Here is a 17,519-nt window from a genome sequence, read left to right on the forward strand (position 1 = left end):
AGGATACACATTCCAGTGGGTCTTTCCCTTTTTTTGGAATCAATGAAATTAGTGCTTCATAAAAAGTTTTAGGAAGGTTCCCAGAAGATGTAGAATCAGTGAACGTTCGATGAAGATGTGGTATAAGCGTTTCGTGAATTTACATTTAGGGAATTCTTCTCTCCTCCCTCTCTCTTTATATAATCTGCCTAAGACTCTTGCGTAGTGCCGTATATCAGAACATACAAGGAGTGTTTGATGGCTCTGGTCCTGTACTCACTGGAGTTTAGAAGAATGGGGGGGATCTCATTGAAAGGCCTCAATAGAGTGAATGTTTCCTATAGTGGGGGATAGGGGGTAGGACCAGAGGACATAGCCTCAGAGAAGAGTTCAAAGTAAATTTTATTATCAAAGAACATGTATGTCACCATTTACAACCTTGAGATACATTTTCCTGCAGGCAGTAAGCCCATGGTAAAATAACCATAGCAAGGATCAGTGAAGGACTGCCCAACTCGGGTGTTCATCCAGTGAGCAAAAGACAACAGACAGAAAGAAAATAATAACAATTAATAAATCAGCAATAAATATCAAGACCATGAGGTGAAGACTCCTTGGCAGTGAGTCCATTGGTTGTGGGAACAGTTCAGGGATGGAGCAAGTGAAGTTGCCTTTGCCTTTGGTCCCCTTTGGTTCAGGAGCCTGATGGTTGTGGGGTAATAACTGTTCCTGAACCTGGTGGTGTGGGACCTGAGGCTCATTGTGGTGAGTGAAGTTAACCACACTGGTTCAGGAGCCTGATGGTTGTGGGGTAATAACTGTTCCTGAACCTGGTGGTGTGGGACCTGAGGCTCATTGTGGTGAGTGAAGTTATCCACACTGGTTCAGGAGTCTGATGGTTGTGGGGTAATAACTGTTCCTGAACCTGGTGGTGTGGGACCTGAGGCTGATTGTGGTGAGTGAAGTTATCCACACTGGTTCAGGAGCCTGATGGTTGTGGGGTAATAACTGTTCCTGAACCTGGTGGTGTGGGACCTGAGGCTCATTGTGGTGAGTGAAGTTATCCACACTGGTTCAGGAGTCTGATGGTTGTGGGGTAATAACTGTTCCTGAACCTGGTGGTGTGGGACCTGAGCCTCCCGTACCTCCTTCCCGATGGCAGCAACAGGATAACAGCGTGGCCTGCGTGGTGAGGGTTCCTGATGATGGATGCTGCTTTCCTGCGACACTGTTTCGTGTAGATGTGCTCGATGATTGGAAGGGCATTACCCGTGATGGGCTGCGTCGTATCTGTTACCTTTTGTAGGACTTTCCGTTCAAGGGCATCGGTGTTTCCATACCAGGCCATGACGCAGTCAGTCAATGTACTCTCCACTATGCATCTACAGAGTTTTAAACCTCATGCCAAATCTCAGCAAACTCCTAAGGAAGTAGAGATGCTGCCCTGCTTTCTTTGTCATTGGAATAACACTTGGGAATTAAAAGTTGCTGACCCACTCCAGAGGTGCCCCTTTGGAAGAGAGAGAGTGGTGAATCTGCCACAGATGACTGTAGAAGCCAAGTCATTGGGTCGAGTCAAAGCGGATGTAGATAGGTTCTCGATTAGTCAGGACATCGAAAGGTACAGAGAGAAGGCAGGGGAATGGTGTTGAGAGTGATGATAATCAGCCAGGATGGAATAACCTAATTCTGCTCCTTCTGACGTCTGCACCTCCTTGGGCGATGGGGGCTCAGTTCCTGTCTGCTGCTTTGAAATGACCCTGGACCAATTACTTCACTCAAGGCGCTTTATGAATGCAGGAGCTTGTTGTCATCATCGCAAGGCAGAACATTCCAGTAGGTTTGATGTTGAGCCACTGCCCATCATTTCCTCGGGTGGCTACTTGGATCCAGTCCTGCCCTTGTCCTGGCTCAGCTGACGCGTGGAGGTCGAAGGGGACGAGTAAGCCCCTCGACACCGTGCTGGGCACCTGAGGGTTAATGGCCTCATCCGTCAAGCTGAGCTCCCCAACCGCTCATTCAGCGCTTCTGCTTGAAGCTCACTACTGCCTTTTAAGGAACATTCTGCTGCTGTGTGTTTGACTCCTTGCCAGGCCACTTTGACAAAGTTCAATAATGCACAGTGGAGCATATCCTGACTGGCTGTGTCATGGACTGGTATGGAAACACCAATGTCCAGGAACAGAACAGTGGCAGGTACGGCCCAGTCCAACGCAGGCAAAGCCCCCTCCACCATTAATCACGTCTACATGGAGCGCTGACAGGAGAAAGCAGCACCCATCATCAGAGACCCCCCACATTCCAGGCCACGCTCTCCTCTCAGTACTTCCATTGGGCAGGAGGTACCACCAGGTTCAGGAACAGTTATTACCCCACAACCATCAGGCTCCTGAACCAGTGTGGTTAACTTCACTCACCACAATGAGCCTCAGGTCCCACACCACCAGGTTCAGGAACAGTTATTACCCCACAACCATCAGGCTCCTGAACCAGTGTGGATAACTTCACTCACCTCAACTCTGAGCTGATTCCACAACCGATGGACTCATTTTCAAGGATTCCGCAACTCACGTTCTCAGTGTTATTTATTTAATATTTAAAAATATGTTTCAGTATTGGTCTTATTTTTCACATTGGTTGTTTGTCAGTCTTTGTTGTTTACATATTTTCATAAATTCTGTTGTATTTTACTTTCCTGCAAGAAACAGAATCTGCGGGTTGTATGTGGTGACATATATGTATTGTGATAGTAAAATGGGTTTGAACTCTGAGCGAAGAGGGAGAGGTTACTGGACACAGCTGAGTGTGGCTGCCTGGGACTCAAATTCTTCACACTGGAGCTCTGCGGGCGGCCTCCTGAGCCGTCTCCAGACCAGGATGTAGCTGAGGAAAGACCGGAAGGAACTGTGTTTCCATAGCGCCCTTTGCATCTCCGTCAACACATTTTACAGCTGTCACGGGGTGCAGAGCCACTCAGTATTGACCCCTGACCTCAACATAACCTAGTCTGAGTTGAGTTGTTCTCCGATCTTAACAATTGCTAATGTTTCAACGCCATGTGGGAAGACATTGACAGCGCGCTGTTGATTGTGATGTGTCCTCCAAATGCTTGGCCTTTATATACGTATCAGTCGGCTGATTGGATATCACGTCAGCAACTCAATTGTGATGTGGGGAGGAAACCTCGTGGCTGTGTGGCAAATTTCTTGCATCGTGATCTGGAATTTTGCCCGCATCGGCTCATAAATAGGATCAAGGTCTACATGTCTGTTTGCAGAATTGTTCACAGAAAACCCACTCGTCTAGGAATTGTCTTGCACGTTGCGTGTTTGCTTACACCATGACTTTACACTGAGTTTCCGAATTGACGTCCAATCCCATCTTCTGAGTAATTTCCAATAACCTGGTCTGCTCAGTGCTGCCTCACAAATCACACAGCGCTGTCTGTGTGGAGTTTGCATGTTCTGCCTGTGATCACATTGGTTTTCCTCCCCCCCCCCCCAGGTGATCCAGTTTCCTTCCCACATCTCGGAGACTTGTGGTTTAGCTACTGTAGAATGCCCCTGGTGGGTAGGTGAAGGGTTGAATCAGTGGGGGCAGGTGGTGGTGGAACGTGTGCAGATTAGGATGCTGGACAGGTTATTAGGAATGAGTCACAAGAGATTCTATAGATGCTGGAAATCCAGAGCGACACACACAAACCGGGCAATAGGATGAAGAATGATGTTGGGTCTCGTCCCGAATCAGAAACTGTTTATTCCTCTCCATAGGTGCTGCCTGACCTGCTGAGCATTTTGCGTGTGTGACTCTGGACTCTTCAGCATCTTCTGTACACCATTTCCAAATAACATTGCCGTGCTGGCCAGTCACATAAGATCATTACAGTTCAAAGTAGATTTTATTATCAGAGTGTAGTATATATCACCACATACAACCCGGAGATTCATTTTCCTGTGGGCACACTCAGCAAATCTATAGAATAGTAACTATAACAGGATCAATGAAAGATCAACCAGAGTGCAGAAGACAACAAACTGTGCAAATGCAAATATAAATAAGACAGAGAAGCAGAATCAGGCCATTCAGCCCATCGAGTCTGCTCTGCCATTCCATCATGACTGGTTTACTATCCCTCTCAACCCGTTCTCCTGCATCCACCTCACAACCCTGACTAATCAAGAACCTATCAAAACCACCACTTTCAATAAAGCATGTGGTTCATAATTTTCGAAACCTCAGCGACACACAAAAATTGGTGGAGGAACTGAGCAGGTCAGGCAGCATCTATAGAGGGGAATAAACCGTCTTGGGCTAAGACCTACTTTAGGAACCTTGCCTACCCAACCTGCATCCCAGAACATCCACCCGATGTGACGGGCTCTGGGGGCACTCCAGGTTTGCTCGGTCTCTGAACACCGTCCTGTCCATGGCTCCCTCTGAAACCTTCCTCCTTGTGTTCCAGGTTACGATTACCCAGCGGTTCTGCAGTGGTTTGCTGAGCGAGTAGACCGCATCATTCTCCTCTTCGACGCCCACAAGCTGGAGATCTCGGATGAGTTCTCGGAGGCAATCCGGGCTCTGAAGGGCAACGAGGACAAGATCCGGGTGGTGCTGAACAAGGCCGACCAAGTGGACACCCAGCAGCTGATGAGGGTCTATGGGGCTCTCATGTGGTCCCTCGGTAAGGTCATCAACACCCCCGAGGTCCTCCGGGTCTACATCGGCTCCTTCTGGTCCGAGCCCCTCCTCATTTCTGACAACCGGAAGCTCTTTGAGCTGGAGGAACAGGACCTCTTCCAGGATCTCCAGAACCTGCCCAGGAACGCAGCCCTGAGGAAGCTCAATGATCTGGTGAAGAGAGCAAGGCTTGTGAGGGTAAGTACTGTGACCCAGGCCTGGACGGCAGATGGGAGGGCCTGAGGCAGGGTCACACTGTTGGAGGGGTGTTAGTGAGGGAGGGTCACACTGTTGGAGGGGTGTTAGTGAGAGAGGGTCACACTGTGGGAGGAGTGGTACTGAGAGAGGGTCACACTGTTGGAGGGGTGGTAGTGAGGGACGGTCACACTGTGGGGGGGTGGTACTGAGGGAGGGTCACACTGTGGGAGGGGTGGTAGTGAGGGAGAGTCACACTGTTGGAGGGGTGTTAGTGAGGGAGGGTCACACTGTGGGAGGGGTGGTACTGAGGGAGGGTCACACCGTGGGAGGGGTGGTCGTGAGGGAGGGTCACACTGTGGGAGGGGTGGTACTGAGGGAAGGTCACACTGTGGGAGGGGTGGTACTGAGGGAGGGTCACACCGTGGGAGGGGTGGTAGTGAGGGAGGGTCACACCGTGGGAGGGGTGGTACTGAGGGAGGGTCACTCTGTGGGAGGGGTGGTACTGAGGGAGGGTCACACTGTGGGGGGTGGTAGTGAGGGAGGGTCACACCGTGGGAGGGGTGGTAGTGAGGGAGGGTCACACTGTGGGAGGGGTGGTACTGAGGGAGGGTCACACTGTGGGAGCTCTCTCTCCTAAAGTTGAAAAGTTGTTGCAAAATCGCAGAGAGTGATTTTGGAGACAGCAGGGGACTTTGGGAGTGTGGAATATCATCTCGGCAGCAGACTGAAGCAGTTTCCTTTCCTGGAAGGATCCTGTTTGGTGAAGGTTTTTTTGGTGCTGAGCAGTGGGTTGCCAGATTTTTGAGTCTAATGGATTTATTCCGATTGTAATAATGGAAAACCCCACCTGTTGGAAGTTCCTAGCCCTGGGCAACTGGGTGAGGACTTTGGAGCAGTCAGAGAAACACTGGCTCGGGGAGGTGGCACCGTTGTGTGCAGTGGCACAGGTGGTGTGAGGTTTTTAACACCTCACGGACTTCCCTTTCCCCTCCAGTCCTGTCTCTGAACCGTTTCTCTTTGACTGTTTGCTGGTGTTCCACTGGGTGTGGACTGTGTAGTATCCCAGCGGCAGTGTTGGAACTCTTTAATTCGAACTGCTCAATGCTGGGTGCAGCTCCTCCAAGATGTCCACGCCACTGTCATACGTGGAGGCCGTGGGGTTGGGAGTTACAGCTGACGAAGAGGACCGCTCGTTCAAATTGCTGTACAGTGTACCGTGCCTACTTCGGTCGGTAGGAATGCCCCTGTAAAAGCCATGGTGGAGTCTGTCGGAGGCCGTGGGGACACTGTTGTGGTAGCGGTTTTGAATGGGAAAACTCTTTTCTATTTGAAGTCACTGCAGGGTGTGTTTCTGACTGAGTCAGGGGTTAAAGGTGGGGAGGGTTTTTATGTAGGTGGAGCGGTGTTCGCCCCCGTACAGTTGGTAATACTCTCTGACACCCACCCCCAGACAAGGCCATCTTCCCCTATCTGTGCTCCATCGGCGAGGTACGTTTGAAAATAACCCCGATATGGTACAGGGCACCTCCGTGGGGTTATGAGCACCTATTCTCATTCCAGCGCCGTCTGCTTATGCCTCTGGAGTGGGGCGGGGATGGCGAGGGGCGGCTTCAGGTTTATTTTGAGGGGCATTACTGTACCATCCCGAGGGCTGTGGATCACCCGAGGTGCCATGCCTGGAGGGAGTTTGGGCACATTCGGAAGAATTGCCTGAACGGTCGGCGGCCAACTCTGCCTCGGAGGCACAGAGTGATATGGATGGGCCTTCCCCCACTGTCACCCCTCCGGCTGACCCCCCCCCCCCCAGCTGACCCCCCTCCGGCTGTCCCTCCCCCTGTGCCACAGGCTGTGGAAGCTGTGGTGGGATACGGGGCAGGTTATGAGGAGGGATGGGTTCAGGTGGCGGGCAGGAAGGTGAAAAAGATGAAAAAGCATCTGAAGGCTTCTCCCCCAGAGAAGGGGCAGCTTGTTACTGTTGAACCGAGTCCGGAGGGTCTCGTGGCTCCCGAAATCCAGCAAGAGCCTGGGGAGGTCGGGGGAGGGGAGGCAGTGTCGGAGGCTGAGGGCACCTCTGTAATGGAGGTCAGGGCACCTCTGTAATGGAGGTCAGTGTACCTCAGCCTATCTGTGGCCTGAAACGATGGAGGGACGTGTCCCCTGAGGCTGGGGATCAAGAGCCTCAGGAGGAGGAGGAGGATGTACCCGCAGTAAAGGCCATTTGTACTGAGTATGTTCCCTCGAGCTGGAGGATAGCCCTATCGTACAGGGGCCCTCTGCTAGGGAGGCACCTCCTGAACATGTGACCTACAGGCTGGTGAGGGGCCGTGTGGGAGGTGGACGTGGCTTCGTTCGAGACTGTGCACTCGGAGTGTGTATTCCCTGGGGAGGGGCAAAGCCCTGTAGAATAGGGGTCACCGGTGGTACAGGGTCACCAGTGGGATTAGTTTACTGGATTGTTGCCTCAATCAAGGCTGAGTGCCCAGCCGAGGAGCGTGTAGTCCACGAGGGGAACCGGAGTAACCGGGAATCGCCATCCCGTGCAGCCAGACAGAGGGAGTGTGTCCCAAGGGGTCAGGAGGGAGGGGACTCTCCTAGTGTTGTCTCCAGGGAAGGTGCCGAGGGTGTAGAGATGGGTACGACCCAGCAAGGTTTTATCTGGGATGTGGGAGGAATTCTGGATCCAGAGGTGGAGGGGCCTCCCTCTGTCACTGGTCCCGGGGATGGGGTAGGGCCCGTGGTCGGGTCTACAGTGAGGGTGAGGAGTGAGTTGGTCACATCGGGTGCAGATGACGACTGCCTGGAGGGTAATGATTACGTTGGACCCGGTGAGGGGGAAGAGGGAAACTCTTTTGAAGCTGAGGTGGCAGACTTCCTCGATCCAACACCGAGTCACAGCCCGTCTCTCTGGAGGAGACCGGGCAGTTCGTGAGGGACTACTGGAGGAAATGTTTCAAGGCCCAGTTGGCCACTGATCGCTGGTCGGGTCTGGGAGGGGTCGTTCTGTTGATCTGCACAATCCTTCAAACGAAGGGGAGGGGAGCTGAGGTGACCCGTAAGGAGAGGCGCAGTTTAAGAGACTCCTGGAGAAGGGTTGTAGGGCGAAGACGGGAGAGGGCTCGGAGGAGAACTCTGCTCCTTCTCCCAGGGGCTCTGGTGAGTCATGAAGCTGAGTGTTGTGACCCTTAACATCAATGCAGTGGGGGGGGGGGGGGGCTCTCCACAGATTCCATCATCTCTCTGTCCTCCGGGATGGGAGATGTGCGGTGAGCTTCCTGCAGGAAACCCACACCGTTCCAGGAAGTGATTCCACCTGGTTCCTGGAATGGCGGGTGGGGGCACATGAGCCAACAGCTCTACTTCCAGTGGGGTGACCCTTCTTTCCAGCCTGAGATATTGCAGGTTCAGGAACTCGTGCCAGGCCGTCTGTTTCACCCCGCCGTGCGTCAGGATGGCGTGCCAATGCACTTTGTAAATGCGTACGCCCCTGAGCCCGACCCGATGCAGGCTCCCTGTTCTGAGAGGTGTCCGCGTTGCTGGGGTCCATAGATCGTGGTGACTGCATTATCCTGGGGGTGATTTCAATTGCACCCTCGAGGAGAGGGGTCACATTGGTCCCCAGAGTAGCTGAGCATCGGTGAGGACATTACGGGAGTTGATCGCATCCTCGGACTTGGTCGATGTCTGGCGGAGCCTTCACCCTGACCTCTGTGCTTTCTCCAGGAGGTACAGAGGGATGGGGACTCACGGATCGACCAACTCTACATCTCCTGGGTGCACGCCTCCCGTGTGTCGGCCGCCTCCATGTGTCCGGTTGCGTTCTCGAACCACCGCCTGGCGTGGGTGGAGCTGAATGCGCTGCCCGCACGGGTGGGGTCCGCGTACCGGCATTTCAACAACCGGCTGCTGGAGGACGGCCGGTTCCGGGATTCGTGCTGGCTCAAGTGGTTCCGCTTTTCTCTCCCTCGACCAAGAGACGGTGTTTGTCAGGATGGACCATGAGTACCTTTCTGGGGCTCTACAAACGCTTGGCCTCAGGCCGGACTGCTGTGGAGTGCCTAGTTAAGGTCATTGGGTCCTTGACAGTGCACTTGTGCTCTGGGAGGGGGGGCGCCCCCTGTCAGGGCAGTTGTGCTCGGTTTGCGTGGAGCTACCCTTCTGCCTTCTCCGTAAGAGGTTAACGGGTTTGGTTCTATGCAAACCAAACATGGAGATTGTCCTGTCAGTTTATGCTGATGACACCCACCTCATTGTCACCGACCCGGATGACTTCCAGAGGATGTGAGACTGCCAGCAGGTTTTCTCGGCTGCGTCCTCTACAAGGGTCAACTGGGAGAAGAGTGCGGGCCTCGGTGGGTCAGTGACAGGTGGATCCCTACCGGAGGGGTTGAGGCCATTTGCCTGGAGCACCACACACCTCCTCTACTTGGGGGTCTACCTGAGCTCGACGGAGGAGGCCTGGCTGGTGAACTGGCAGGATTTGGAGATGAAGATCTCTGCCCGGCTGGGGCGCTGGTCGGGCCTCCTTCACGAGGTCTCGTATTGGGGAGGGCATTAGTGATAAATCAGCTGGTCACCCCCGTGGTGTGGTACTAGCTGACCGCATTGGTCCCACCACGGTGGTTGTATCCAGGACTCAGAGGAGGCTGGTGGACGACTTCTGGGGCAACAGGAGGGACTGGGTCTCTGCAGCAGTCCAGAGGGCGGTCAGTCCTGGTGAGCGTCGCACCCAGCTGGGGGCTCTCTGCCTCAGGACCCTGCAGAGATACCGGTACTGTGAACACCCTCCGAGGTGGCACGGGCTGGCGATGCACTGTTTCCGTAGGAGGTTACACAGTTTCCAGCGGACAGCATCGGCCAAGCCACTTGGAGGGAACTGCCTCACTTTTACCAGGCCTCAGGAGACCACAAGGGAGAGGGTCCTACGTAACGTGAGCCATCTCACGGGGATGCCGCCATACCGTTCCATGACCCTCCGAAGCCTTTCTTATCCAGGCCACTCCTGCTCACCTTTCGCTTCCTCGCCTCCATCTGCCGACCGGACTCACCTTGGCGGTCTGTGTCACTATCCGGCAGCGGAGGAGATTCTCAGTGGAAATCTCTTTTTGCAGGGGTCCCTCCTCTGTACATCAGGGATCTGGGGAGGAAGGTGTTGCATCCGGCGGTACCGTACAACAGGTTTTTGAGCAGGTTCACTGACACCCCGTCCAGCTGTCCCCATGTTTGAGTATCTGAAGGGGCTGCTCAGCTTCTGGTTGCATCTCAGCCCTGCTCTCCTCATCTACAGGCACCCAGTACGGAACGGGGCGGGTCGTGAGGAGGATCTCCCACTGGGCTTGCTCCTGGGCCTGGACAAGATGGACATTCACGCGTCTGGGTGGTGGAAAGTGGAGGGTGCTGTCCGGGCCGACTGCCTGCTCCTTTTCCGAGGATACGATCGTGCCCGGCTGTCCTTGGAGAGGGAGCGTGGGTACGGCGGTGGATTTCTGGGAATGATGGCCCCCCCCCAAGGAATTGATTGTTTTATAGACAATAGTAATCTATTTTAATTTGGATTTGTTCACTGTCTTGTATATACCGAATGATTCTATTTTGTGTAAATAAGCTTCTGTATAGTTTGTAAAAGAAGGGCAGGACAGAGGGAGGTACTGAGGTACGGTGTGATGCTGCCTCAATGCCATCCATCTATAAACTAGCGACACAGAGCACCTGCTTCCCCTCCACCTCCCAGCCCTCTCGTGTTTTCCGTGACTCACGGACTGCGTGGACGTGGCCATAAATAGTGAGGATGCTGCCTACAGTGGGTTCTCCACTGAGCCAAGGGTGCAGCCAACACAAACATATCTTTATCACGATAAGGGCATGTTTATTTGTGTTGAACAGTGGGATCTGTCTCGCAGTATCTGATGCATTATTGTTTTAATCCTCTGGAACCCTCTCAGATAAGGAGATACTGGTTAGGTATTACTCTCCAAGACACAATCAGCTGCAAGCAATGGCACATCCCGATGTTTGGATAAGGTTGAGACAAGATTCTAAGCAACTCCTGCTGAAATCTTGTTTATTCAGCTTGAACGGTGTTACCAAGGGAATCGTGCTTATGGGTTCCTTTTAAAAATAGTTTTCAAGGAACTTGGATGAAATTTGATATCCTTTTCCATTTTCAACCCACCCAACCTAAATCGGTAGGTCGGTGGAGGCATGCCCACTCAAGGATCCTCCATCTTTCAGTTAATGACTGTTCATGAAGACACCCCAAGGTAGCTGTTGACTGTGGAGGGGGTTGTAGGAGCTGTTCACCCAGTGTTTACACATCTTTCACGTCACTTGCCAATGATAATAAACCTGATTCTGATCTTCGAATGCACACACTGACACTCTCAGTTCTCTCTCTCTGTACGCCTCTCCCGGAATATTTTACTCCCTTTCTACCCCCCTATATATGTCTGTCATTTTGCTGTCTGTACCCACAGCTCTTCCTGTATCACTCCATTTCTCTTTATCTCCCTCTATCTCTCTGCCTGTCTTTTTCTGTCTTAGTGTCATAGAACACTACAGCACAGAAACAGGCCTTTCGATCCATCGAGTCGGTGCCGAACTGTTATCCTGCCTGCTCCCATCGAACTGCACCCAGACCACAGCCCTCCAGACCCCTCTCTTCCACGTACCTATCCAAACTTCTCTCAGATACTGAAATCAAATCTGCTATCAGCTTATTTCCTCTTATCTATCTATCTATCTAAATTACCATCTATCTTGCTATCAATCTGTCATCTACCCACCTACTTGTTAATTTCCCTCCCTCCATCTCTTTACTCTCTCTCTTCCCCCCTCCCTATCTTTCTCCATCTACCTCTCTCTCTACCCTCTTTCTTTCCCCTCTCTCCCTCTCATCTCCACTTCTCTCCCCTTTCCCCTCTCTTTCTCTCTTCCCCTTCCCCCTCTCCCTCCCCCTCCCCCCTTTCTTTCCCTCTCACTCTCCATCCTTCTTTCTATTTACCTACTACAGGAAGGAGGTGGAATCCATAGAAAGGGTGCAGAGGAGATTTACAAGGATGTTGCCTGGATTGGGGAGCATGCCTTATGAGAATGGGTTGAGTGAACTCGGCCTTTTCTCCTTGGAACGACGGAGGATGAGAGGTGACCTGATAGAGGTGTATAAGATGATGAGAGGCATTGATCATGTGGATAGTCGGAGGCTTTTTCCCAGGGCTGAAATGGCTAGCATGAGAGGGCACAGTTTTAAGGTGCTTGGAAGTAGGTACAGAGGAGATGTCAGGGGTAAGTTTTTTTACGCAGGGAGCGCTGAGTGCGTGGAATGGGTTGCCGGTGGCGGCGATGGAGGCGGAAACGATTGGGTCTTTTAAGAGACTCCTGGATGGATATGTGGAGCTTAGAAAAATAGAGGGCTATAGGTAAGCCTAGGTAGTTCTAAGGTAGGGACATGTTCGGCACAGCTTTGTGGGCGAAGGGCCTGTATTGTGCTGTAGGTTTTCTGCATTTCTATGTTTCTATCTCTCTTTCCCCTCTCTCTACCTCTTTCACTTTCACGTCTTCGTTTTGTCTTTACTTTAGCAAAAATGCGCAAAAATGTTGTGGCGTAATGACGTAGGCCATTTACTTACTTTTACATATAAGTTATATGATATAACCCATAACAAGTTATGTCAACAACAAACTCAAACAGTATTCTTATAATATTACTCAAATATCACTGAAATATTAAATATACTACACTCCCTGCTTAGCTATAAACTCCATCTCAATATAGAAGCATTGCAACTTATGAATGGACAGACAGACACACACACACTTGCACACACATATCCACAACATAGTAAATTTTAAATTGTCTCATTCAGTCACAAAGTTTTAATCGCTATGGAGGATTTCTTACTTTTCTGGGATAACGTCTTTCCTGATGTGGAGCGGAGGGGTGTTGTGGGGAGGAGGGGGTGTGATAACTCTGCTTGGCGGGAAGGACTAATGGTCATGTAGTAATCCCATGTTCTGGAGCCTCCTCCGTGGTGGTTGTAGGAGTTGACTGCGGGTCTGCAGGAAGTGGTTCTGACAGCTCTGGCCACCTTTCTTCTGGAAGTGTTGGCATCCCGAACAGTGCACAGCAAGCTGCTCGATCTGCTGATCCAACCCAGGCCATCCGACAAAGCTTCAAGCCAATGCTTCCATTTTGACCACACCTAGATGACCAGTAACTCCTCCAACACTTTAGCTCTCAGTTTGGATGGTACAACAACTCTCAATCCCCACATAGGGCAGCCCTGATCAAGGGCAAGTTCATCCTGGTGCTGGTAAAAATGGGGAACTGAAGTTTCTGAGGCACATTCCAGCCATTTGGGTGGCCACGTAGCCCTGAGAGAGAGTGGGCTCTTCTCTGGTACCCCCTTGGATCACCTCCACTGTAATAGTGAGACTTTGGATTCACATTAGGGAGAATACATCATGAAGAATGTCCATTTCTGTACATTTTTCAGGTATTTCCTTTCCCCAGGGTGAACAGGACAATCCATCAGCATCTCCATGATTAGTTGTCCTCTTGATTTCAATCTTGTAGTTGTGTCCTAGAAATGGAGCCCATCTCTGCAGTCTAACTGCTGCTGTTAGTGGGACAGCCTTCTGTGGGCTGAAAATGGACACCAGTGGTTGACGATCAGTAACGAGGGTAAACTCTCTCTCTCATACAAGTACTGGTTGAAATATTTTACACCCCAAACCAGACTCAAGGCCTCTCTGTCATTCTGTGTGTGATTTTTCTCTGCAGCAGTAAGGGAATATTATTGAAATAGTGTGAGGCATTCATTTCCATCACTCACAACAAGTGACATGCCTGCACCTACACCATAAAGTGAGACTTCACCTTCAAGCTTCACTGGACGATGTAAATCGGAATGTGTGAGTATAGTGTCCAACATCCCATTTCCTTTTCTTTTGGAAAGCCACCTCACACTGCTGTGTCCATTGTCACGATCTGTAGTACTGAGTTCAAGGGGTGGAACACAGTAGCCAGGCTGTAACTGACAAATCCTAAAAGGAATCGCAGCTGTGACATGTCCTTTGGCCTTGGGGCATCCACCACTGCTTGAATTTTCTCAGCAACCTTGTGCGTCAATGGTGTGACCACAGTAAGTGATGCTTGGTTTGAAGAATTCACACTTGTTGCATCGTGCTCTAAGCCCATAGTCTAATTTTTGTAACATTGTCTTGAGGTTTTGGAGATGTTTGTTGTCATCTTTACCGGTAACAATAATGTCATCTGGGTAACAGGAGCCTTGCAGCACCTGCACCATAGCTTTCTGCCAGAGTGCAGGTACTGATGCTACTCCAGAAATAAGCCTATTAGAGCGATAAAACCCTCTGTGAGTATTTATGATGGGAAGTATTTTGGATTCTTCTTCCATCTCCATCATTAGGCAGGCCTCAGCTAAGTCCACTTAGCTGAAGTGTTTCTCTCCAGAAGAATTTACCAAGATATCCTCTATCCTGGGCAGAGGGCATAGATCTACTTTCATTACTGGGCTGATGGTGGCCTTAAAGTCACCACAGATCCTAACCAACCAATCTTGGCCACTGGAATCAGTAGTGTTGCCCATGGGCTCCACTCAACCTCGGAAAAAATTCCTTCAACTTCCATGTTATCCAGCTCACTGGCTGCTTTATCACGGATGGTGTAAGGGACACTGTTGTGGCACCTTTCTTAATTAGCTTTCAGTTGACTCTATTGTAGAGGATGTGGCATGCAAACGGTGGGTGGATCTCCAATCAAGTTGTAGTTGTCTCAGCCAATCACACCCCCACAATGCTGGCCCTCCTGTTTTTACCACATACAAGCCCAATGGCTGTTGTATTTCACTGTCATTCCTGCATTAGTTATCTTTTCTCTAGTATAAGTTCTTAGCTGGATATCTGCAGGCTTCAGTTCAGTATCAGAAATGCTGTTCGAACTCATTTCATGAATGACCGAAACTACTGGGCCAGTATGCAATTCCATTTTAATTAATTTACCATTCACTTCTGGTGTAAACCATATTGCTTGTCCCCTCTCAGTTTTCACACTGTAAATCTCAAGTCTACTCAGTCCTGTGTCAATCTCATCATTTTCCGATCTTTCAGCAATAGCATGCAGAATAGTGCTCTTTTTGAAACTGCAACTTGATATATTTTTTAATCTTTTTCTCCTCCCTGGGCAGTCTGCTTATTTTTGTCTGCCTGACGTGCTCTTTGTATGTGTCTTACTTTGCATAAGTTTTGCCTTTAAACCTGCATTGGTAACATAATTTGTTCAGCCAGGCAGCCTCCACTAGATACTACACTTTCATTCTTGACCGCAACTCAATCGCGTCTCTGTCTGCTGTTTCCATTGATACAGCTGTTTCAACTGCTGAATTATATGTGAATTATGCTTCAGTTAGGAGTGTACCTTAATGCTATCTTGTAAGATTCCACAAACTAAACAATCTCTCAGTGTACCATTAAGCCCATCACTGAACTGACAATGCTCAGACAACTTCTTCATTTCAACCATGTATGCTGAAATTGACTCCCCTTCCTTTTGTTTCTGCTTATGAAACCTAAAGCATTCTGCGATCAGCAATGGTCTGGTTCCAAATATTCCTGCATTACTTTCAGAATATCAACAAAGCTCATTTCGGCTGGTTTGGTTGGAGCAGTTAAACTTCTAACTAAGCTGTAAGCTCTTTCACCTCTTGCACTCAGCAAAGCTGGAATTTGCTTCTCATTGGCTACATCATTTACTTCAAAATACTGCTCAATTATCAGTGCTCAGTTATCTTCTTATGCAATTGCACACATCTATCTTTCTGATGTAGCGAGACGTTTCTGCTTTTTTTAAGATCTATGAGTATTATCATCCAATACTGTTTATGAATCCATGAATTTGTTTTCTGCCTTTTTTAAAAAATTGGATTATGTCTGTCCCTTTGTGAAGAGAGCATATTGCACAGCTTTTCTAACTCAACCATTCTTGCTGTACTTTTTAACTCGAAAATCTCGCTGCATTTCAGCATGTCGGTAGTCATCTTGGGTTTGTTAAAAACTTCCTCGTTGCCACTGTTATGTTTTGTAACTTCAAAACATAAAACTAATCAAATGCACAGAGCTGGGAATAATGTGCCTAACATTGTTTTTACTTTAAGGGAGGTGCATGCGTATGAAATGGTAGCTTGATGACGTATGCAGTTTACGTATTTTTACATGGAACCCGTAATGAATTATTTAAACAAACAAGAATGCTTAAACAAACAATATATTTACCAAAGTGCCAGAGTATTACATACACCACATCGCTGAGACTCTGAGCACAGCAGAATGCAGCCTGCACAAGGTACATTGCTAACAAACAGGGTGAGGGTGGGGTGAAGTTGTAGAGACACTGGAGAGCGAGATAAAGAATTTGAAAGTCAATGCTGTGCTTAACTGGAGAGTTAGTGGGGTTTGGTCAGTAATGGTCAGTGGGCACAGGGGTGATGGGTGACATGAGATTTCAGATGCTGGAATCTACTGCAGGACCTCAGTGGTCCGAGCAGCGTCTCTGGGGGACTGTCGGTGTGTTTCAGCTCAAGACCCTAAATCTGGACTCAGTGTACGTGGGGTAGGAGGAACACCGTTTCCTCGGTGGGTTTTTGACCATTCATTTTTGACCATTTTGACCCATTTTCTGGCTGGATTGGACCACAAGACATAGGAGCAGAATTAGGCCATTTGGCCCAGCGTATCTGCTCTGCCATTCCATCATGGTTGATCTATTATCCCTCTCAGCCCCATTCTCCTGCCTTCTCCCTGTAACTTTTGACACCCTGACTAATCAAGAACCTATCAACCTCCAGTTTAAATATACCCATTGACTTGGCCTCCATGGCCGCCTGTGGCAATGAATTCCACAGATTCGCCACAGTCTGGCCAAATAAATTCCTCCTCGTCTCTGTTCTAAAGGGATGAGGGTGTGCCCTCTGGCCCTAGACTCTCCCACTGTAAGTAACATCCACTCTATCTAGGCCTTTCAATATTCAGTTGGTTTCAGTGAGCTTCTCCTCCTCATAAAAGTGTTTCACACCGGTCCACAGGATGCTGGAAACATCCCACAGACAGTGTGACACTGACCTGCCGACCGATTGCTTACCCACACTGTGATCCGAAGCTCAACCATTGTCGGTTTATCTTCTCATTTAGAACAGAAGAGTTTATGGCCATTTGTTGGCTTCTGCTTCCTGCACTTTGAGGAAAATTCAGGAATCCCAGCAAGGTGTGGGAAGGGTTGGTGCCCAGGATGGGGAACCTTAGTTCTGTGGAGGTCCTGTGATGTTCTTCAACGGTGGGCAACAGAGAAATTCAACAGAAGTGTTTCACCTCATCAAAACAAAGAAAAGCTGTTCCTTTGTCGAAAGGGCAAGATAGAGCCAGCGACCAAGGCGCCTTATGGCAGCATCATGCAGACCGTTTACAAACCTACTTCTTCTCCTTCTTCTTTTAAACATAATTCAACTGAAAATCTGTGTTCAATTGTAGCCCATAATTTACATTTTGATAATGTGCTTTTGGACCGACAGAGTGATCTGGCGCTTTTGCTGTCTTTGAGGAAATTTGGCAGGGTTGAGAGCAAGGCTGGGAAGGCAGTGTGTGGCCTCGTGATGGAG

At 49.8% G+C, this 17,519-nt stretch overlaps 1 protein-coding gene across 1 annotated transcript in view; it reads left to right on the forward strand.

Moving 5' to 3' along the window:
- LOC140737334 (EH domain-containing protein 2-like) overlaps positions 1-17,519 on the forward strand; it is a 78,134-nt gene that overhangs the window by 41,049 nt on the left and 19,566 nt on the right. The window contains exon 3 of the mRNA XM_073063774.1: positions 4,442-4,854. Within this exon, the coding sequence (XP_072919875.1) occupies positions 4,442-4,854 (413 nt within the window). The remainder of the gene's footprint in view (positions 1-4,441; positions 4,855-17,519) is intronic.

The sequence above is a fragment of the Hemitrygon akajei genome, chromosome 12 (assembly GCF_048418815.1).
Source record: "Hemitrygon akajei chromosome 12, sHemAka1.3, whole genome shotgun sequence".
NCBI lineage: Eukaryota > Metazoa > Chordata > Chondrichthyes > Myliobatiformes > Dasyatidae > Hemitrygon > Hemitrygon akajei.